This window comes from Myotis yumanensis, unplaced genomic scaffold (assembly GCF_028538775.1).
Source record: "Myotis yumanensis isolate MYYU_CA2020_CCGP unplaced genomic scaffold, mMyoYum1.0.hap1 SCAF_9, whole genome shotgun sequence".
NCBI lineage: Eukaryota > Metazoa > Chordata > Mammalia > Chiroptera > Vespertilionidae > Myotis > Myotis yumanensis.
Genome location: NW_027223760.1, coordinates 10,946,397 through 10,969,331, shown reverse-complemented (window position 1 = coordinate 10,969,331; position 22,935 = coordinate 10,946,397). Strand labels below are relative to the sequence as shown.

The window sequence follows — 22,935 nt, the reverse complement described above, 5'->3', positions numbered from 1 at the left end:
GACATGTTCAGACTTCGGCATGCAGGCAAGAATGCAATTAGAGAAAGAAAAGCAGTATATAATAGACTAGCACTTATTTAGTTCCCAAAGCCTACAGAACAGATTTTTCTCCCTTGTCATAATAGGATGCTAAGTTTCTGTGTAGGACACAAAGAATATTAAAAAAAAAAAATAGTACCTATCACCAAGGACTTTCAAATCAAGCTCCCATCTTTTCTTCAGTCTTCCCTCTCACCATTCCCTACTAAAACTTCCCGTCTCGATGATGCTTACTTCATGCCTTTTCAGATTCAGTTACTCCTCTGGAATGCCCACCCATCACTCATAGGACTGTGTGGTTGAAACATGTAGAGAGGAGCTATTATGCATTCGTCCCCGCACTAGGCCCCGTATTACAAAAAAAAAGTTTATGACAAAGAGGAAGTTCTAGAGCCTTGGTAGAAAACTAAGAAGGGCACTGAACCATTATCTGACAGTCAACTGAAGAAGCTCTATAGCTGGAACAAATGTTTTGAGAGAACCAAAGACTTTCCCTTTTCACAATCCTTAAGGAAAAAGAGAACTTAATTCTCAGGAAAATGAAAAGGTTCTAATGTTATGGGACTTTTAATAACATGGAAGAAAATATTCTACATCCAACTTATTTAATTCTGAAAACATTTTCCCCCTAAATTAAAAAAAATTATATATATGTGTGTGTGTGTATATATATATATACACACACACACATATACATACATATGAGGCCTGATGCATGAAATTCATGCAACAGTAGGCCTTCCTTCCACTGGCTGCGGCACCGGCTTCCCTCTGGTACCGGGGACCCGGGCTTCCCTCCAGCTGCCCCAGCTTTGTCTGGAAGGTCGTCCAGAAGAACATCTGGTCTAATTAGCATATTACACTTTTATTATATACTAGAAGCCCAGTGCATGAATTCGTGCATGGGTGGGATCCCTTGGCCTGGCCAGCAATTGGGGCGATTGGGGCCGATCGGGGCCAGCTGGCCAGAGGGAGGGACTGCGGGAGGTTGGTCAGCTGTGGGAGGTTGGCTGTGGGAGTGCACTGACCACCAGGGGGCAGACGCTCAACGAAGGGGCAGCTCCTTCATTGAGCGTCTGCCCCCTGGTGGTCAGTGCATCGTCATAGTGACTGGTCGACCGTTGTTTGACAGGTCATAATGGTCACTTAGGCATATAAATATATATATGTATATATATATATCCTACTCCTGGGGTCCTCAAATATGTAAATTACTAATTCATAGCCTAGGATGATTTCTTATACTAAAAAGTTACCATCTCTTCCCAGAGTTCAACATCTGACCATGGTGGTAATATTATTATCATGAACAATAGCAACAGCAACTTTTGTTACAGCTATAAGCTTGATTTTCATTTGAGCTTTTTTATAAAGGGTCTTAAAGCTCAAGTTATTTATAATCCTTACATAAGTTAGCGAGGGGAGCATATAGTAGGCCCTTTTTACAGAAGTAAAGAGTAAAGCATAGAAAAGCTACATAATTTCCCAAGGTTCACATTAATTGAGATTAAAGCCTGGTGTCCAGAGTGCCCAACAATTACCCACTGTATGCAACAGACCTGTTACCCTACAACATCATATTTTTTAAATTCTGTGCCTTCATCAGAATAATACTTTTAAACATTTTAGCTCCAATGTATAACAGAAAAGAGCCCTAACTAAAGTTCAACAGATATGTTAGAACAATCAAGATTTGCCCGGCTGGTGTTGCTCAGTGGTTGAGTGATGACCTATGAACCGAGAGGTTACCGGTTTGATTCCAGTTCAAGGGCTCATGTCCAGATTCTGAGCTCAATCCCCAGTAAGGGGAGTGCAGGAGGCAGCCAATCAATGTTTCTCTCTCTCCCTCTCCCTTCCTCTTTCTCTAAAATCGATAAAAACATATTTTTAAAAAAACAAGATTAACCCCAACCAAGTCAATTTCAGAAATGAGCATCATATGGGTAAATTTTAAGCAATCATCAAGAATAACAAAATATCCATTATCTTAAATAATTAAACTTTAACTGCTTTCATAACTTTTCAAAATAATTATTTAAACAATTATTAGAAGTCACAAAGTAACATGTAGGTAGCTTTCAATTCAAAAATATGTTACTCCCTAAATCAATCAACCCTACCAAATAATGTGGAAATTGTGAATAAATGTTCACCAGGGACTAATGTTCACCATTTAACTAGAAATCTAATCTATACCAGACATAAATTTTAGTGGCAAAATATTTTAAAAGACGTAATAAGCATTGGCTAAGAGAATCATTTTCAACACATACACAGATTTTGGCAAGTATAAACTGGTTTTCCCCTGATTGAGACTATTGGAGAGCAACTCCCAGGGTCCTTGACATGTAGCAATTTGCAGTTTTGCTGAGGGATATATCTGAAATGTAAGCACTGAAAGGCCTGGTTATAACAATGAGTCACTGAACTAGTAATAACCTAGCTGAACCCTCGGCCGTATCTCAGTCCTTCCCATCAGATTCATAAAGAAGTCAGTTCATCTGGAGAACACTGCCAAATGGTTGTCCTCTGACTTGATATTGCTGCATGATTTCATTTAATCTGAAGACTACTCTATGAAGTTGATACTATCATTATTTCCATGTGTGAAAATTAAGATATTAAGGAAGGTTCAAGTGACTTGCCCAAGGTCACAATCTGTAAGCAATGGAGAGATTAGGGCCTCAATGGACTGACCCAAGAGCCTGAGCTCTCAAACATCAGCAATCCTGCCACTGAGCTGTTTTTTGGCTAATGTCACGTCAGCAATAATGTTATATAATAGAGTACAGGGTTTTAATCAAATGATTCTGTTTAATTGCTTAATAATTGCATTAGTCTTGAGTTTATAGACCTCACAGAGGATCTGGACTAAATTTTTGAGTAAGTACTTAAGATCTTGGACTTTGAAGTAAAACCATCCAAGTTACCACCAATGTGACCTTGGGCAGATGACTTAACCTTCCTGTACCTCAGCTCCCTCAACTGTAAAATAGAGATTATAATATTTGCTTCGTGGGGTTATTGTGAGGATTAAATGAGTTACTACATGTAAAGCTGATAGTAGGCACTAAGAGTGTTAGTTATTATTATTTGAACTATATGGCTTTCTATGGGGAAAATTATTTGCTCTAGTGTTATGAGAATTAAGGGTCTATGAAGGTCTTAGAATATATCTTAGCCCTCTACATGAGTTTCTTCATATCCATTGCTTTTCTTTATTATCTGTATTTAATCAGTGCTTGAACTGCCTCTAGTGATATAATACTGTAATTTAAAATTCCATATGAAATTTTTTAAAAGTTTTAGATAAAAGATATATACCTTATATAGATTATATGAGAGTAAAATGAGATGATTGGTGACAGGAAGCCAAATGACTATAACCAGTTTGTCTAAAGATCCAATTCTATTCAAAAGGCTATTAAAGTGTCTCAGAGAATTTAAACTTGACTTTGGCAAAGATACTTCTCACGTGATGGAACACCCTGCACTTTTCCAAATATCTTGAAGAAACTAAGCACTGCAAATCTTGTCTTTATAGCATCTTATTTGAGAACAGGGAAAATTATCAAGCAGATGTTTCCATAAACCCAAATTTAGAATGTTATTGGGCCATGAGAATCTATTCCCTTAAGACAGGGAGAGGTTGGCCATGTTTTAAATCCCTATGCATCATCAACTCAAAAGCTAACTTGAATTAAGAAATGGCAGCAGATGACATAGCAAATATATCAGCAGGATTTATCAGAAACTGAGTATTTGTGAGAGAAATAGCAAATAACACAAAAGAAGTGAAATGTTCATAAATATTGACCTAAGTCAAACAATCTAAAATTTGGCTATATTAAGATAAAGATCACTGCAAATTTTGAGAGGGTCTGCACTCAGGTCAATTTGCATTGATCCAAATGTTAAACAAATATATGAACAGTTTGCCCTGGAACAGTCACAAACTTCCCACTCCCCACTCCCCACTCCCCCGACCCCAAATTATTCTAATGTAGGCCAGGTCTTTCAGCTTTTAATCAAAACAAATTATTCTTTTTTTTTTAAATATATTTTATTGATTTTTTACAGAGAGGAAGGGAGAGGGATAGAGAGCCAGAAACATCAATGAAAGAGGAACATCGATCAGCTGCCTCCTGCACATCTCCTCCTGGGGATGTGCCCGCAACCCAGGTACATGCCCTTGACTAGAATCGAACCCGGGACCTTTCAGTCCGCAGGCCGACGCTCTATCCACTGAGCCAAACCGGTTTCGGCAAAACAAATTATTCTTTATAAAAAGAGCTAGACTATGAGTTTCATATAGACTAATGTTTATAACTAGTATTTTCAATTTATTTTTAGCTTTTTCAATGATTTTCCCAAATAAGCAATGTCATTCAACTGTCTTTGCCAATGCCCAATGGGACTTTGTTAGCCATGTTGTATTTCATGGAAGATTGAGCAAAGAACTGTCTTGTGATGTGCCAAGAAATTCAATAGATTCACCCTTCTGTTATTAAGGCAACAGTCATTTTATTATTTTTAAGGCAATAGGAATTTTTAAACAAATTATTTTAACAAAGTCTTTTTATTACCCTCAGTTTTGACCTACTTTTCCTTTTATACTTAGCTGAAACCAGACTATAGAAAGTGATTAAGGATAGAGATAAGCACAGACAATTTTATAATACTTTTATTAAAAAATAAAAATCAGCCCTGACCGGTTTGGCTCAGTGGATAGAGCGTCGGCCTGCGGACTGAAGGGTCCCAGGTTCGATTCCAGTCAAGGGCATGTACCTTGTTTGTGGGCTCATCCCCAGTGGAGGGTGTGCAGGAGGCAGCTGATCGATGTTTCGCTCTCATCGATGTTTCTAACTCTCTATCCCTCTCCCTTCCTCTCTGTAAAAAATCAATAAAATGTATTTAAAAAAATAAAAAATAAAAATCACCAAAAGAAAAAAAAGAAGAGAAAATGGTATTACTCCCATGGTATCTGGTATTTCCATACCATCATACATACATGTTTGTTGGTCTGAGTTAGCCAAATATTAGAAACCCAAATGTCAAGGAGAACTGTGCAGACTGAGCCCTAAAAATACTTATGCCTGGCCGGTGTTGCTCAGTGGTTGAGCACTGACCTATGAACCATGAGCTCACGGTTGGATTCCTGGTCAGGGCATCAATCCCCAGTAGGGGGTGTGCAGCAGGCAGCTGATGGATGATTGTCTCTTATCATTGATGTTTCTACCTCTCTCTCCCTATCCCTTCCTCTCTGAAATCAATAAAAAAAATATATTTTTAAAATGCTTAGGATAATTTCAATTTGCCTAAATATAACTATATATTATGAATAGAAATATTTCATGCATAGTAGTAGATATTTAATAAATGCTAGTGGAACTGAATAATATTCAAAAGCTCAGTCTTTACCAGGTAATAACTCAGTACAAATAAAACTGGGAATTTCCATGATTACTATTGTGGACTTTCTATATATATAAAAGCCTAAGTGACTGTTATGACCGAATGACCGGAATGACTGGTCGACTGGTCGCTATGACATGCACTGACCACAAGGGGGCAGACACTCAATGCAGGAGCTGCCCCTGGTGGTCAGTGTGCTCCCAGAGCAGGAACATTGCTCAGCCAGAAGCCGTGCTCACGGCTGGCAAGCGCAGCTTTGGCAGCGGGAGCCTCTCCCACCTCCGTGGTAGCACTAACAAGCCGTGGTGGCTGTGGCAGGTGCAGCAGGGCCGGGATGAGTGGCTGTGCAGCTGCGCCCAGCCCCGGCTGGGGGTCTTCCCCAGCCACCTGTCGCTTTGGCACTGCTATATCTCTCAGGGGGATGTCGGACTGCCGGGTTACAAAACCCAGCGGCCCGACATCCCCTGAGGAGTCCCGAATTGTGAGAGGGCACAGGCCAGGTAGAGGGACCCCACCTGTGCACAAATCCGTGCACCGGGCCTCTAGTATTTTTATAAAGGGCTTTTATTCAATGCATAAGGTTTACTCAAGGCATTCATAAAGAGAGACAGAAATATTATAATGACAATAAGAAGAGCATGAGCTCTTTATTGCATTAAGGAATGATGTCAACAGATTTAAACTGGTTAGAGAGATAATTTTAATGAAAATAAAAACGTATTCACAATAAAGAATGGCCTCAAATGAGGCTGCTTTCTGCTTTCAATCTGTTAATTTTCTACAATGTTCTGTATCATTCAAAGGCTATAGTAATCAAGCAAGAGCACATTTAATCTCTGAGGTCTTCAGAGCAGATGCAAAGTGACGGCAATTATCCACAACTGCTTATGTGATGATTACTGAGTGATCAAGATTCCTCGTTAGCATAATATGCCACACTCATTAGAGTAGCTGGTTAAAGTGATGGTTCACTTTGCTGAAGTCTCTTTGTTTCTTTCACAAAGTGGATGAGTTTACAAAGTTCCAGATAATTTTGTCACCATCTCTTATACATGTAACCTTTAGGAAGAAATGTGTACCTAGAGGTGCCCATTGCCACTATGGCTGGCTGGCAAAGGTGTATTAAAAGAGCATTGAATCAACATTAGGAATAAAATATATACACAATGCTACTTGAGCTTATCAGCTGCCTATGAAATGTGGACTGAGTTATTCTAGGGAGGAAGAAAAAAACATCTAACCCAGTTCTTTAACTTCTTCCTCTTCATTCTTAGAGTCTCAGAACTTGTGCCCTCTCCTTCAAGAAGCAGAGAACCCCTCTTTTGTTCTCCACAGCACTGGATGCTCCCCTCATACAGTCAGAGAACTTAATCACTTTGTCTCCATCAGTAGACACAAGAGTTCCATGGGAACATATTATTTATAAGAACCTGTGCAAGCCCAGGTTCATATTAGGAACTTAGGAAATGTTTACTGAGCTGATCATGAGACCAAACTATAAAATTATATTCTTCCTTCTTCTTTTATGGGTGGAGAAAACACAGGACTTGTATGTGCCCATTCATTCATTCACTGAGTTTCAACGATATGAGATACTGCAAAATGCTAGAGGTACTATAATAAAACAGTAAGTTAGAAAATTATAGTACAATTTGCTCTGGCTGGTTTGGCTCAGTGGTTGGAGCGTTGGCCCTCGGACTGAAGGGTCCTGGGTTCGATTTCAGTCAAGGGCATTTACCTTGGTTGCAGGCTCAATTCCTGGCTCCGGTAAGGGGATGTGCAAGAGGCAACCAATTGATGGGTCACTCTCACATTGATGCTTCTCTCTCTGTGTCTCTCCCCTTCTCTTCCACTCTCTCTAAAAATTAATGGAAAAATATCCTCAGGTGAGCATTAACAAAAAATATTTTAGTACAATTTGATAAATGTTCCTACAGATAAAAATATTAAGAGTCAGTAAATGTGGAGAGATGTTGTACAACCTATCACAGAAGGCTTCTCAGGAGATAACATTTGAGTTGTGTTGTAAAAGTTAAGCAAACACAGGAGACAGGGAGACAGATTTCTAGGCAGAAGGTCTTCAGAAAACATGGCATGTTCAAGAAATGAAAAGGAGAGAGACAGGACTGTGAAAGAAGCCCAGGCAGGCAAAAATAGTTAGAAGCAGCTTATGCTGTGTGAAGGAATCTGGGCTTTATCTTCAGTGTAATGAGAACCGATGAAGACTTTTAAGCAGAGGAGCAATGTTATCAGCTCTAGTTAGACATAAAATTCTGTAATCAGCATGGAAGAAAGTTGATACATTCAATAATGTTTGAGAAACTAGGAACAAGAAGGCTGGACACTCAAGTTTGGAATTTTGACCATTAGCTAAATCAAATGAAAGAAAAATAAAATTAAACAAGATAAATATTCCTTTCCTTGGGAGGCTTATATGATAGTTCTCTGGTAGAGGTTGTCAACTCCTTGGGAAAATAAACTGAATTTTTCTCTGAAGTTTAATATTTAAATAACAACATTCTTACTGTCATAGAGTAATTTAGTAACCAAATTGCTGCAAATAGAAGGACTTTTCATACCTGAGACACTTTGCCTGTTGGAATCTGAGTCCCCATTACTGGAGTTAGAATTGTTGGAGGAGTTGTTGTCAACCCCTCCCAGAAGGGGGCGCAAGTGGCTTACTGAGACTTGTTCAATGAATGATGTTCCATACTTGCGAAAATACCACCATTCAAATATCTAGAATAGAAAAATAGTAAGTACGATTATGGTTCTTGTTATTGTTTATGATTTTTGTATACATGCCCATAAAATATATTGCATTTACTAATTATATGTACCTTTACTAATTACATGTACCTTAAATAATTTTTATTTTTAAAATTTTGTTTATTCTAAATATTAAAGAATTTATAAAAGTCAAAACACCAATTATACTTTAAATTCTTAATGTTGTTTTCTCCAATTAATATTGTTTTTCTTTAGAAAAAGTGTCCTGGCCAGTGTGGCTCAATTGGTTGGGTGTCTTCCTGTACACTAAAAGGTTGCTGGTTTGATTCCTCGTCATGGCACAGGCCTGGGTTGCAGCCTCAATCCCAGGTAGGGAGTGTGCAGGAAGCAGCCAATCAATGTTCTGTTCTCACGTTGATGTTTCTCTCTTCCTCTCTCTCTCTCTCTCTCTCTCTCTAATCAATTAAAATATTTTTTAAAAGAAAAATCTGTATCTACAACCATGGATAAAAGAACACTGTAAGAGTTGCTCAGTATTATTTTTCTCCAAATTTACATATCTATAATAATAAAAGCGTAATATGCTAATTAAACTGGGCAGCCGAACGACCTTCCAGACATCCTTCCAGATGACCTTCTGGACGAAGCCAGGGCTGTGAGGGCCAAGGCAAGCCACTGTGGCTGCGAGGGCTGAGCCCCCTGCACGAATTTCGTGCATCGGGCCTCTAGTTATTCTAATAACAAAATCAATATAGCTGAAAGAGAACTCTAAAAATATATACAAATAAGCCAGTTTTAGAAGTATGGCTTATGAAATATTCCACCTAAGATTGTGATAAAGCCATACATACATAAAATTATTAAGATAGCAAAATTCCATTTAAAAAAGAAACAATCTCCTTAGAAAAATGCTAGTTTTACAAAAAGCGTGGAAGGCATCCCATTTCATGTATGGATGGCATTCAACTGCTAAGAGATTCAGCAATGTCCCACCTGCTAAGAAGTGCTTTATAAACACAAGCATCTACCAATAATGTTTCCTAGTTCATAAACATACCAATTGTTATGTACTGTGGATTGCAAAGGAGAAAAGAAATAACTTTCATTAGTAAAAGCAATGATACTCACATAACTGGACTAAAATCAGAATTTCCTAAGCATTGGGAAAGCAAGAAACCTCTCCCAACCCTCCTCACCTGGCGCTTTTCTACCACTGTTTGAGGTAGCTCTCTCCCACAGCCTTTCCTCTCCTCCCTATCTGATTTGGAACATCTTTTTTAAGCAGTCACAGATCTTTACCCAGAAGAAATTTAAGAATCAACTATATCCCAGAGTCTCATAGCATAACTACATTATATTTCCATAATAATAAAGAATGTGAAATTAACATAGAATGAGTTACCTTTAACTTTACTTACTTCATAAAAACAAAATTTTGATATCTACTCTGGAATGGGCTTTGGGCTATTATTTTTAAATTGATGTTTTCTCTCTTTTGGTCTAACAAAAATTTCTTTCAGACAGACAGAAAGAACATCTATGAATGACCAGAAGAAAATATCAATTAGACCAAGAACTTGATTCCAAAGAGTTACCCCTATTGACCATGTGAATTTCCATGTATTAACACATTTCGTACCGCTCAGGAGTTTTCTCGTGTTTCGCGCACCATCTGTTAAGGACTGCTCACGAGTGTTCTCGTTTTTCATGCCCATGGAAAAAGGAGCGAATCTAGATACTTATGTAAATTTTGTTTGGTCCCTCTTCATAGAGGAAAATGTTTTATGCAGTACCATACGTTAAAAATGTACTAGGAACTTTAATTGTTTAATTGTTTGTTTTTGTAAATACAAATGTTATAATTATTGAAAAACAACACCTAAAGTGCATTATGATGATTTAAATAACGTGCAGTTTGCCCAAAAACGTGCGGTCCCTGGCATATGTCTTAGAGATTTCTATGCGGTACGCAATGTGTTAAGAGATCAAGTTTAAGTAATTTCACTGTGCAGATGGAAAAATATGATATGAAAGCTAAGAAGAAAAAGGACTAGTCTATAATATTTGAAATGCTAGGAAGAAAGTTTAAGAATGGTAAATTTATAAACCACGAATCCAGAAAAGAGTTTGTAACCTCAGGTGAATTATTTAATCTATTTAAATATAAGTTTATTTAGTGGAAATCATATTTATTATAAATCATATTTAATATTAAGAATATATTTATTAGTCCTGGCTGGTTTGGCTCAGTGGATAGAGCATCAGCCTGAGGACTGAAGGGTCCTGGGTTGATTCCCATCAAGGGCACATGCCTGGGCTGCGGGCTTTACCCCCAGGAGGGGGCATGCAGGAGGCAGCCGATCAATGATTCTCTCTCATCATTGATGTTTCTATCTCTCTCTCCCTCTCTAAAATCAATAAAAATATATTTATTATTAAAGGTCCTCAATTTTCACAACCATGTAAAACACCTAGTCTCAACCTCCATGTAAAAGGCCTAGTTCAGTGCCTGCTGCATAGGTGGTTCTCAAAAGTAGCAGCAAAGCTATCAGTTAGTGTATTGGTAACATACACCCCTCACACGCTGCTAGGACACACCCCTCTTTTGCCAGTCTACAATTCGCGAGAGTACAGTATCTTATCCTGTTACTACGTTGTTGGCTGAAAACCCTGGAAATCGTTGTGAAAAGGGGTATTGCTCATCATTCAGCCCTGTTACCTTTAGAAAAGAAGAAAGACTCCAAGGGACTCAAAATACTGACCACAGAGCTGCGGGTGGCTCTCAATCATCTGTGATGGGGGAGCTTTCTTTGCTCTGCTTCCTATATTCTGCTTCTTGGGCACCTGCCAGGCCTTAGTTCATTCATTCAGTCACATGGCGCTAAATGCTCCACACCAGGCATGAGCTGTTACAGAGCACAGAAGTGGCCCTGCACTACCAGTCCATGCCACAGACCCACAATGCCTCTCACAGGTTGCTCCTCGCATGGCCTATTCCCATCACAAAAAACACCTCGGGATGCTTCAGATTTCTCAGTTTATCCAGCAGAATCAGAGAATGTCATTACTAAAAGGGACTTTAAAGCACCATGTACAGTCTCCATTTAGAGATGAGGAATGAGGTCTGTACGGGAAGGTGCAGTGACCTGACCGAAGTCACCCAGCTACTTAAGTAGTAGTTGCTTAGTCTAAAGCCCCAGCTCCGTGCCACTAATCTTACCAGGGCCCTATAATAAGATACTATTTTTCTTTAACTCTCTTGATCATTTAAACAGACAGATGTAGCCTATCCCTTTTCAAATATTCACTTCCATGTGTCCTCCCACTCTACTGTCTCTCTTAAGTTTCTTAGCTATCAAAACCAACCTAGAAGTAGCCAATCAAATTGGACCTGGTAACTCACCCTAAGGTGTAAGTGACTCTTATGAATAGGATATTTATATTATAATCAGAGACAGACCTTCTATACAGTATTTCTAAAGTAGGAATAATGGACCTCAGTGAAGACTGGGTTATTTCTGCAGCTGTTTGGGGGAGAAGAGGAGAGCCTTTTCTCAGCAGTAGATGGCTTCTTACCCATCACTGTCTTTCTTTATACTAATGAGCCCACCAACCTAGAACACAGGCTCCAATGTGTATTGAATGAACAACTACTTCAAGAAAGAAGGAAAGGACTTAAAGCCTTCTTCAACTTCAAACCAAGTCTTCTAATTTGGGATCTTAGCATAACAAGCGGCCTTTTATCCTGAAACATGACAGGCTTTGGGCCAGCGTCTCACAGTATTTTAGAAGAGCCACACTAATCCAAATGGGCAGATGGTGTTACCTAACATGCAAATGTTTGTTGTCACTTTGAATTCTTCTCCACGGTGCATAACCTACATAGCTCTCATAAGCAAATTTAAATTTTAAAATTAGTTTTGGGACATGCTAATAGCTAACTGGGCTTGCCACAGTACAACAAAACAGTTTTTAATCTGAAAAATAACCATAACATTAAAATATAGATTAACACATTTCGTAGTCTTAAAAACAATCTCTCTAGCATGTGTTTCCTACTCATGTTCCACCCCAAGGATTATACAGCATCAACTGGGTTAAAAGTTGAGAAAGCAACAGTGAACCTACCATCTAGCTGAAAGGTAAAAACCCTAACACACTTCATGACAGCTGAGCTGTGTGACCTTGGTTGATTCTTTTGATTCTCTGGGACTTGATTATTTAATGTGTAAAATAAACTCACAGTAAGCACTCAGTTAATGTTGGATGGATGGATGGATGGATGGATGGATGGATGGATGATTGGAAGACTGGATGGATGAATAGGTGATTAGAAGGATGAATGGATGGATGATAAGGACTGGCCTGGTGACTTAATGGTATATAATTTAAATAAACACAGGACCAATGAAAGGGTTTATATTAATTTTGTTTGTTATTTTTTTTAAAAAAAGGGGCCTACACATATTTATGGAAGAGGAAAGAATCTAGTGGAAAGAGAAACTGAAGATGCAAAAAAGTTCAACCAACCATGAGGCAAGATGCCAAAGCCCAGGAAGCACACCCACCCTTCCTTGAAAAGGTAACCTACCATTTCTTGATCTAAGACAGGAAGAACGGGGAAGGATGAATGAGTAGAGGGATTCATTCTATTTTGGAAAGTAGGGTGTGCTATGAGCTAGTTTACATATATAAGAAGGCAACAAAGGGATAACAAGTGGGTGAAACTGATCTCCATAGAGATGCAGACAAGGTTTATGTTCTGAGAATAAGAGAAGTGGAGATGGAATTGGAAATGTGAGGATGGAAAAAATGGTTTGAATCTATACCTTGTAGAACAGAAGGGCCATAAGCTATACTCAGAACCTGGATCACATTTAAAACAAAGACCCATTTGTCTAGGTCTCAGTTCCCAATGCCTTGTGACCTCCTCCTTTACTAACTGACAGAAGCAGAGGATGGCTAAGGAGCACTGGGGTTGGGGCTTAGGGTGGAGATCTAGGTTGGCAGCTGGCCTAAGGTGCAAACTTGTCTCATCTTCTGCCCCAGGGAAGGAACAAAAATCTGACACAAGGTAACAGACAAGGCCCTTTCATCTTTCTTGCAGACCTAAAAGCTGAATATTTCCTGAAGAGGCCTAGATTCTGCCTAGCCAATTGTAAAGGGCCCCTGGGAAGGCACATGGGCATTTTTCCTTAATAATTGTCAGCTGAACCCAAGGGGACAGGCAGAGCCCCGTCTTGGATACACATTTTACCAAAAAGGCAGAAGTGTTCTCAGCATTGACTTTCATCTTTGCCCAGGTGTCCGGGAGGAGGTTTGGATATGTAAATCCAGTCTAGCACTGGGAATGAATACAACTCGGGCCCACCCAAGCTCCTTTATCTTTAGTTTTGGTGAAACCTCCTGGTATTTGGGGTATAAAATAAACACGCTGCTTCGGTGCTGGGTCCCTGTCTCTCCCTCCGAAGAGGACAGTGGTCCACCCGGACCCAGCCTTTTCCTTCCACCTTTGTGTCTTGTCTCTATTTCATTTCTCAATCCCCAGCCCCCCTACTCAAAGAACCGGATCACTCTCTTTCCATGCTAGACGCGGAAAAGAGAGACCCCGCCATAGCCAATAAGACCTCCTCTTCTTGAATTGCATGTTCTATATATAAAACACTTCTCTCCATGAATGAGGGACTTCCCTGTACACATATCACATTAAAAAATACTCCAAGGTTCCATATAGCAGCATGTTAGTAATTCCACTCCAATTCCATTAAATCCATGGGAAATACACAGATGTCACAGTCTGAGATTAACTGAGTGCTTCCTGTGGATTAAAGCAGATGATGATAGCAAGAGGATAGATACAGTGATATGGAGATTAAAGAGGAAATATGAAACTTTCTAGCCCTAACCGGTTTGGCTCAGTGGAAAGAGCTTTGGCCTGTGGACTGAAAGGTCCCAGGTTCGATTCCGGTCAAGGGCATGTACCTTGGTTGTGGGTACATCCCTAGTAGGGGGTGTGCAGGAGGCAGCTGACCGATGTTTCTCTCTCGTCGATGTTTCTAACTCTCTATCCCTCTCCCTTCCTCTCTGTAAAAAATCAATAAAATTTATTTTTAAAAAAAGAAAAGAAACTTTCTAGCAGTATACTTCTATGGAAAAAAAATGCCAAATTGACACCTGCTCTAAGTCTTCAGAAATATACTTGGGGGTAAACAGTGTTTGGGGTGCTGGAAGCCGGTCCATCCTTGCTGCTTGACACAGTCGCTGCAGGAAAGAAACATCTGCACAGCATATGTTTCAATGGACCTGGCGTATATAGCATACTGTTCTTAATATGTTTGCTCCCTTTAGCGCCATGTGTTTTAACCAAGGTCACCTCTCTGAGAAAGGTTGTTTCCCCAGGTGGGGATCTTTCCCTGAGGTTAGAGAGGGGATACAACCCCTTAATTAAGTGCCAGGCGGGTAGTGAAGCTACATAATCTTTACTCCCTGGAATGGAGATAAGAAACACCCTAACCTTTGTAATAGAAATTGACAGGATTAAAATCGGCTGGTATAAATACGGATGTAACAAGACAATAAACATCAGATCCTCATCAGATCCTCATCAGTTCCTAACCAGTTCCTAACCAGAACTCCGACCAGAACTTTGGCTGGAGAACCTGGCTAGAGGTCCTGACTAGGCTGCTGATCAACTGAAGGCTGTCTTCGTGTCATTCCTTCTTCGCTGACTCCGTCCACACCTTTGGGGACCCCTGGACCCGCTGGGATTGGACCCCAGCATTGGGGCAAGAGGGAATATCCTGGGCTTAAATGAGATAAAACTAAGGCAGTTGTTACAGGTGGTTTATGTTAAGATCCATAACATTTTTCCTTTCCTGTTAGAATTTTCAAGTATATTCCTTTCTCCTTACTCACCTACCCTTTAAAAGTCCCTCCCAATTCCTTATGGCAGACATTTTTTTTACTCTTAGTTTCTGTATGTTTTGTTTAGGAATACTGAAGAGATACAAAGAGGTCTTGACCTCCTGCTTCCTTGGTCTCATCCCTCCTCGGTCACTTGTTTCCCTATCAGTTATGGGGGCTGTGTGAAGAACTGGTATTCATGCCCTTCCATGCCCTACCCTGGCCACCTACTGCCTTTAAGAAAAGAGAGAAGACAGAGATCTGAGGTTTTCTTCAAGGTCAATAGTCAATGATCCATCCCGCCTCAGTGTCTGTATGTCCACAGGATGAGACTTTCCACTGTAGCATTACTGATTGTGGCTTAGAAGGAAGGGTCACTCTCTTGGGATGAAGTTATAGAGCCACGGACAATTAGGAAAAGCCAGCCTGTGCCATGTGCCCCAAGCCCTGCCAACTCACATACTTGGTCTTGGGTGGCGTTTTAAAGAAGCTCCCCAGATAATTCTAATGCAGTTGGTTAATTCCTTCACTCACTGGATCTCTGTGCAAGCAACAAATATCCCTAAGTGTTTACTCAAACATATACAAAAAGTGGTATACAAAAACACAGATATGGTCCCAGCCTTTGTGAAGCTTCCATTATAGAGGGAACAAAAATAATAAATGATGACACAAAAAAAATATACTTTTTAAATCATGGGAGGTGTTGGTCTATGTTCTAGACTGGCCAAATCTGACCCAACCCATGGCCAATCGGAAAAAAGATAGAAGTGTCTCCCCCTGAGAAGGTTGCATCTCCCTCCCTTTTTCTTCTTTTCTTCTCTCCCCCTCTCCCCTTTCTTATCTACCTGACCCATTCCAGTGAGTCTGTTAACATGAAAACATCAACTGCTAGACACTGCTGCTCTCCACCTTCCAGTCAACACGTCGTGAAAGGAGAAGGATGCCGTGGCCAAGCAGTGGAGATTTAAATCCTAGTCCTCACTCACCCTTACCTGGCAAGGTGACCTGGGCAAGTCATAAGCTTTCTGGATGCCTAGTCCTTTGGTCTTTTCTGGTTTCCATTGCATGGCTTCTGAGGGTTCCTACCTCCAGCCCTTCAACTGCATAATTTTCAAGCCTCTCAATTTGTGCTCAAACATAAACTTAAAAAACCAAAAAGATAGTTTTGTCCCTTTATCTGCCATTAGCCTGTTCACCTTCTTCACCATGTCTCATCATTAATCTGATCCACTCAGACCCTGACAGGCATCTATCTACTCTGCGGCATCTAATCTGCAAAAGATCATTAGTTTTCATGGTGACCCAGGAAGCTGATAAGGCTGAATGAGCCTTAGTCTCCTCCCACTGTCTGCAGGTTCCCACAGCATCTCTCTCATTTTTTATTCTACAGCCAAGTGACAGCTGCTCCGTAATGGACACAACATGATAATTATACGCTACTTCCCACACCTCAAACGCCCTTCCAATCGTCTCCCTGAGTCTTTTTTGCACTTTTAGCACCAGAATTACTTGGGTGATCCTTATGTCTATCAAAGTGCTACCTCAAGTGCAGGTGAAGTTCTTTAGATAAATAAATAAAGAAGTTAAAAGGAGCCATAACGATCTTCCAGGCCCACTCCCTCATTTTTTTAAAAAAAATTCTTTACTGTTTAAAGTATTACATATGTCTCCCTTTCCCCCCATTGACTTCTCCTAGGCCATTCCCACCTCCCAGCACATGCCCTCACCCCCCTAGTGTCTGTGTCCATTGGTTATGCTTATATGCATGCATAGAAGTCCTTTAGTTGATCTCTGACCTGCCCCCCACCACCTTCCCTCTGAGGTTTGACGGTCTATTCCAGTGATGGCGAACTTTTTGAGCTCGGGTGTCAGCATTTTGAAAAACCCTAACTTAACTCCAGTGCTGTATCACATATAGAAATTTTTTGATATTTGCAACCGTAGTAAAACAAAGATTTATATTTTTGATATTTATTTTATATATTTAAATGCCATTTAACAAAGAAAAATCAACCAAAAAAATGAGTTCGCGTGTCACCTCTGACACGCATGTCATAGGTTTGCCATCACTGGTCTATTCGATGCTTCTCTATCTCTGGACCTATTTTTGTTCATCAGTTTATGTTGTTCATTATATTCCACAAATGAGTGAGATCGTGTGATATTTATCTTTCTCTGACTGGCTTATTTTGCTTAGCATAATGCTCTCCACGTCTACCCATGCTGTTGTGAATGGTAAGAGTGCTTTTTTTTTTTTTACAGCAGCGTAGTATTCCATTGTGTAGATCAGTGGTTCTCAACCTTCTGGCCCTTTAAATACAGTTCCTCATGTTGTGACCCAACCATAAAATTATTTTCGTTGCTACTTCATAACTGTAATGTTGCTACTGTTATGAATCATAATGTAAATATCTGATATGCAGGATCGTCTTAGGCGACCCCTGTGAAAGGGTCGTTTGACTGCCAAAGGGGTCTCGACCCACAGGTTGAGAACCGCTGGTATAGATATACCACCGGTTTTTAATCCACTCATCTGCTGATGGGCACTGAGGCTGTTTCCAAATCTTAGCTATTATAAATTGTGCTACTATGAACACAGGGGTGCATATATCCTTTCTGATTGGTGTTTCTAGTTTCTTGGGATATATTCCTAGCAGGGGGATTACTGGGTCAAATGGGCCACCCCCTTACTTTTGGACAGGAGGGATAGAGGGCATGATCAGACAAATGTGGATTCAAATCTCACCATTTGTAAGATATACTATAACCCTGGCCAAATTTTTTAAACTTTGTTTCTGTTTATATGAGCAGGACAAAGAAAGGCACTGGTTATATCTACCACTTAGAATTTCAATGGGAATTAAATAAAATAATACATGCAAAGTGCTTAAAATAATACCTGTAATAGAATGCAAAACTCAATAAATGGATCTTTATTACAATGGATTTCCCACATGATCTGTCATCCCTTCTACCTCTTCCTCTAAAACATAATTCTTTTACAGCTAATCCATGAGCTAATTCTTTCATTTACTATTCTAATTTTCTGCCTTTTTTGTTCTTGATTCTCACTTCAAATATTATGTTCTGGATGTTTACATTATATCTCTCAATTTAATATGTGTAAAATGTAGGTATAGGAGCATATATCCTATATAATAAAAGAGAAACATGTAAATTGACCGTCCCTCTGCTATGCCCACCAGCCAGTCAGGAGAGTATGCAAATTAACCCAAGAAAGATGGTGGGTTAATTTGCACATGCAGGCACAGAGTGGCCTGGGTCCTGGGAACATCCTCGGGACCCAGACCGCTCCTAGCCTATAGGCCCACGCATAGGCCCTGAGCAGCCGGGGTCCCAGAACACCCCTGGCCACTCCGGGCCTATGGGCACAGGCACCAAGCGGATGTTCCTGTCCCGTGGCCACTTGCATGTGCGCCGGCACCAAGTGGCGGCTTGGGACCACACCCCCCAGCCCAGCGCCCATCACGGGGTGAACAGGTCAGGCCAAGCCTCCCCACGATCATGGGGCGAACAGGCCAGGCCAGCCCTCTCAGCAATCACGGGGCGAACAGGCCAGGCCTCCCTGAGATTGACCGCAGGGCAAACAGCCAGGCCAGTCCTCACTGCAATCCCAGGCAAAGAAGCCACTCCGCTGACCAGCCTGCACTATGGACCTGTTCGGGTGAGTGGCGTGGAGTCCGGGGCCTCTAGCCTGCACCCACAGGAAGTCTCCCTCTCCCCAGAGTTAGGAGCACCGGCCCAGGTCCACCTAGTGGCCCAGTCCTGACTGGGGTGAGTTCCTGCAGGCTGGGGTTTGATCCCTAGGCATTAGCAGTAGGAGACCAGTGCCTTTGTTATTGCTGTGTGTCCGGGTTTTAATTGGACAAATGCCCAGTGGTCCCGGGTGCCAGCTTAGCAAAATCTTTTAGGAGGAGAATTCTGTCTGGGTTTCCTCAAATTCCCTCAGCCACTACTCACCCTTCTGTAAAGGCGCAGAACAAGTAAGGCCCCTTAAATAAAAATCAGAGGTCTCCAGCAACAGTGGGCCTCTCTCATCACAGTCATTTGGACTGGATGGCATTTGAGTATTTATCTAGACACCATGACAGGGAACACACAAGCTCAAGTCATAATCTCTGCCCTTAAATAATTCACAGTCTTATTAGAGCGAGTGGATGATAAAAGTGCAGTAATGACATCAGAATATAAGGCAACAATACAGAGAGGAACAGAGGGAATTGCTAGGATGATTTTCCAACAATTAGTACAAAGAATATGTGCTGTGATTAAATAAAAAAAATATGTGTGGAAGTAGCTGCTTCATGAGTATGTGATCCCTTCCTATTTTAAAGGACACTGAGTTCTAATGTGAACTGTGTAATATGCTATGATATCTGAGGCACAGGACAAGGGACCCTAAGTGTACTATGCTTTGATATTTGAGACATTCTTTATTGTTCAATGTGATTTATTTCTGCATGCCTCAGTTTTATAATAGTTAAATTACTAGAATAATACATCTTACTATAAAATAGTACTAGAAAAGCAAATGATCAGGTGACATTTATTGTTATTTTCTATAAATGAACACAATCTCTGGTATGCTAAAGTGATAGGTATTATAGAAATATTCAGATAGGGAGACCTACAGGCTTGATTACAAGTGAGGCTCACTATCACAACCCAAATTTATTGCTTAAAAAAAAGCAGGGAGCCAACTAGAAACTGAACCAAATATAAGCCCTTGAAGGGCAAATGAATGTAAATTGGATAAGCTTTGCTATTACAAGAGCAAGAAGAAAAAATCCAGATGCAAGAATGAGAAGCACATTGCATCCACTCTAAGTTGCTGTTAAAGAAAAAGAATGATATACTATGAAAATACTTAATACAGATTGTAAAGAGATTTGTTCAAAGAGGATTTCCTTGAGTAGGTGGTATTTCAGTTAATTTTTTTAAATGTGAAGAGGTTAGCTAGATAAGAAAAAGGTGTAAGGGTCCCGAATTACAGAATTGCAGAGGGTGCAGGCAGGGCTGAGGGACCCCCCACCCCCTTGCACGAATTTCATGAACCGGGCCTCTAGTGTGTGTGTGTGTGTGTGTGTATAAAAAAAAAATTAATGTGTGTGTATATATATATATGTATATATATGTGTGTATATATATATTATATATATATTATATATATATATATTAACATATATATATATGTTAATGAGGGTACAGCAGTCTATATATGAATGTCAACACAACATAACAGCATTTTCTCCATTCTACCAAGATTTTGAGAAAACTGAGGGGAGCACTTTCTCCACATATCCACCTGACAACTCTCAAAAACCAAAACAAAACCCATAAATGTTCTCCATTGAAATAAACATTGCCCACAGAGGCTACTTCAAGCAGACTGGGCATGTCCTTGATAGAGCAGATAAAAGACAAAATTGGCCAAAGCCGGTTTGGCTCAGTGGATGGAGTGTCGGCCTTCGGACTGGAGGGTCCCAGGTTCGATTCCGGTCAAGGGCATGTACCTGGGTTGTGGGCACATCCCCAGTGGGAGATGTGCAGAAGGCAGCTGGTCGATGTCTCTCTCTCATCGATGTTTCTGGCTCTCTGTCTCTCTCCCTTCCTCTCTGTGGAAAATCAATAAAATATATTTTTTAAAAAAAGACAAAATTGATAGATTCGGGTTGTGATTACAAGTGTGTTCCTATGGCTGGAATCAGACTGAGATGAAAAGACTTGTGCCAAGCAGGCAGAGAGGCAGCTTGAAGTTAAGCAAGAGAGAGAGCTGCCTGGATGGGTACCTGGGCACAGGAACCAAAAGGGAAGAGTGAGAAGTAGGCAGAATAACAAACTCATTGCTGGCTTTCAACCTATGAAATTAAGAACTAGCTGTGACATCTAGTAAAATGTACACCAATTAGTCCTCATTTATTTTTAAACACATTAGTGTAAAAGAGAATAGTGTTTGGCAAACACATTTTATTTCTATGTATATTTGTTCAGTTAATTGACTTTTTCTTCACAAGAAAAACACCAGGGTTTTTTGTTTGTTTTCTTACCTCTGTTCTCCTAAAACATCACATTACATGATAATTTCAGTCTCCAGCAAAGGAATCCTGAGGTCCCCAAACAACCGATTTCCCCAGGGGCAGCCCTGTGCTTTGAATGTTCACTGCTTGACTCTCCGAACATTGCTCAGGGGAGAGTAGTTAGATAATCGTCTCTCTGGTGCCAGGAAACAAACCAAACCACTAAGCAGCTCTTTTCAAAGCACCTGATCCTTTACCTCAGCAGTTCTCAACCTGTGGGTCGAGACCCCTTTGGCGGTTGAACGACCCTTTCACAGGGGTCGCCTAAGACCATCCTGCATATCAGATATTTACATTACGATTCATAACAGTAGCAACATTACAGTTATGAAGTAGCAACGAAAATAATTTTATGGTTGGGTCACAACATGAGGAACTGTATTTAAAGGGCCAGAAGGTTGAGAACCACTGCTTTACCTCAATGCTGCTTCTCCAAGAAATGCACTTGGCAGAAAAGAGTTATGGCTGAATAGAAACCTCCACCCTAGGTTCCTTTCCAGGGTTAGCAAAGCTGAGTCCCCGAAGGCTGGACAACACCAATGTCAACAACCTAAAGCAGGAGCCTAAAACTATCAACAACTATTCCCACATTGTAGTTACAAACTAAACATTTTTGAGAAAGGTCTTTCAAAATCGTCACACATTAGAGGTTTTCCTTTGCTCAAAGTTCCACATCAGTCAGGCATATCCTCTGAGAATGCTGCCATGCAAATATCCCATAAGGCAGCACGGCAGTGGTCATCAGGTTTCAGCAGCTGCAGCCCACAGGCAGGGAGAAAGCCTCACCAGCCTGATCTGCAATGGCTATGGTCTAGCCGTGGTTGGCAAACCGCAGCTCGCGAGCCACATGCGGCTCTTTGGCACCTTGAGTGTGGCGCTTCCACAAAATACCACGTGCGGGCGTGCATGTACAGTGCGATTGAAACTTCGTGGCCCCCGGTGTGGTAGGGACAACCCCGGTCAGGTTGAAACGGCCCCCGTGAGGTAGGGACGACCCCGGTGAGGTTGAAACGGCCCCCATGAGGTAGGGACGACCCCAGTCAGGTCGAAACGGCCCCGGTGTGGTAGGGACAACCCCGGTCAGGTTGAAACAGCCCCGGTGTGGTAGGGACGACCCCGGTGAGGTTGAAACGGCCCCCGTGAGGTAGGGACGACCCCGGTGAGGTTGAAACGGCCCCGGTGTGGTAGGGACAACCCCGGTGAGGTTGAAACGGCCCCCGTGAGGTAGGGACGACCCTGGTCAGGTCGAAACGGCCCCGGTGTGGTAGGGACGACCTCGGTGAGGTTGAAACGGCCCCCGTGAGGTAGGGACAACCCTGGTCAGGTCGAAATGGCCCCGGTGTGGTAGGGACGACCCCGGTCAGGTTGAAACGGACCCTGTGAGGTAGGGACGACCCCAGTCAGGTCGAAACGGCCCCGGTGTGGTAGGGACAACCCCGGTCAGCTCGAAACGGCCCCGGTGTGGTAGGGACAACCCCGGTCAGGTTGAAACGGCCCCGGTGTGGTAGGGACGACCCCGGTGAGGTTGAAACGGCCCCCGTGAGGTAGGGACAACCCTGGTCAGGTCGAAATGGCCCCGGTGTGGTAGGGACGACCCCGGTCAGGTTGAAACGGACCCTGTGAGGTAGGGACGACCCCAGTCAGGTCGAAACGGCCCCGGTGTGGTAGGGACAACCCCGGTCAGCTCGAAACGGCCCCGGTGTGGTAGGGACAACCCCGGTCAGGTTGAAACGGCCCCGGTGTGGTA

General features: G+C 41.4%; 1 protein-coding gene across 5 annotated transcripts in view; it reads right to left on the bottom strand.

Annotated features, from left to right (window-relative positions):
• Window positions 1-22,935, bottom strand: part of ST7 (suppression of tumorigenicity 7) — a 296,978-nt gene that overhangs the window by 139,845 nt on the left and 134,198 nt on the right. For all 5 annotated transcript variants that reach the window (XM_070423767.1, XM_070423769.1, XM_070423768.1 and 2 more), the window contains exon 3: window positions 8,034-8,193. In XM_070423767.1, coding sequence (XP_070279868.1) covers window positions 8,034-8,193 — 160 coding nt within the window. The remainder of the gene's footprint in view (window positions 1-8,033; window positions 8,194-22,935) is intronic.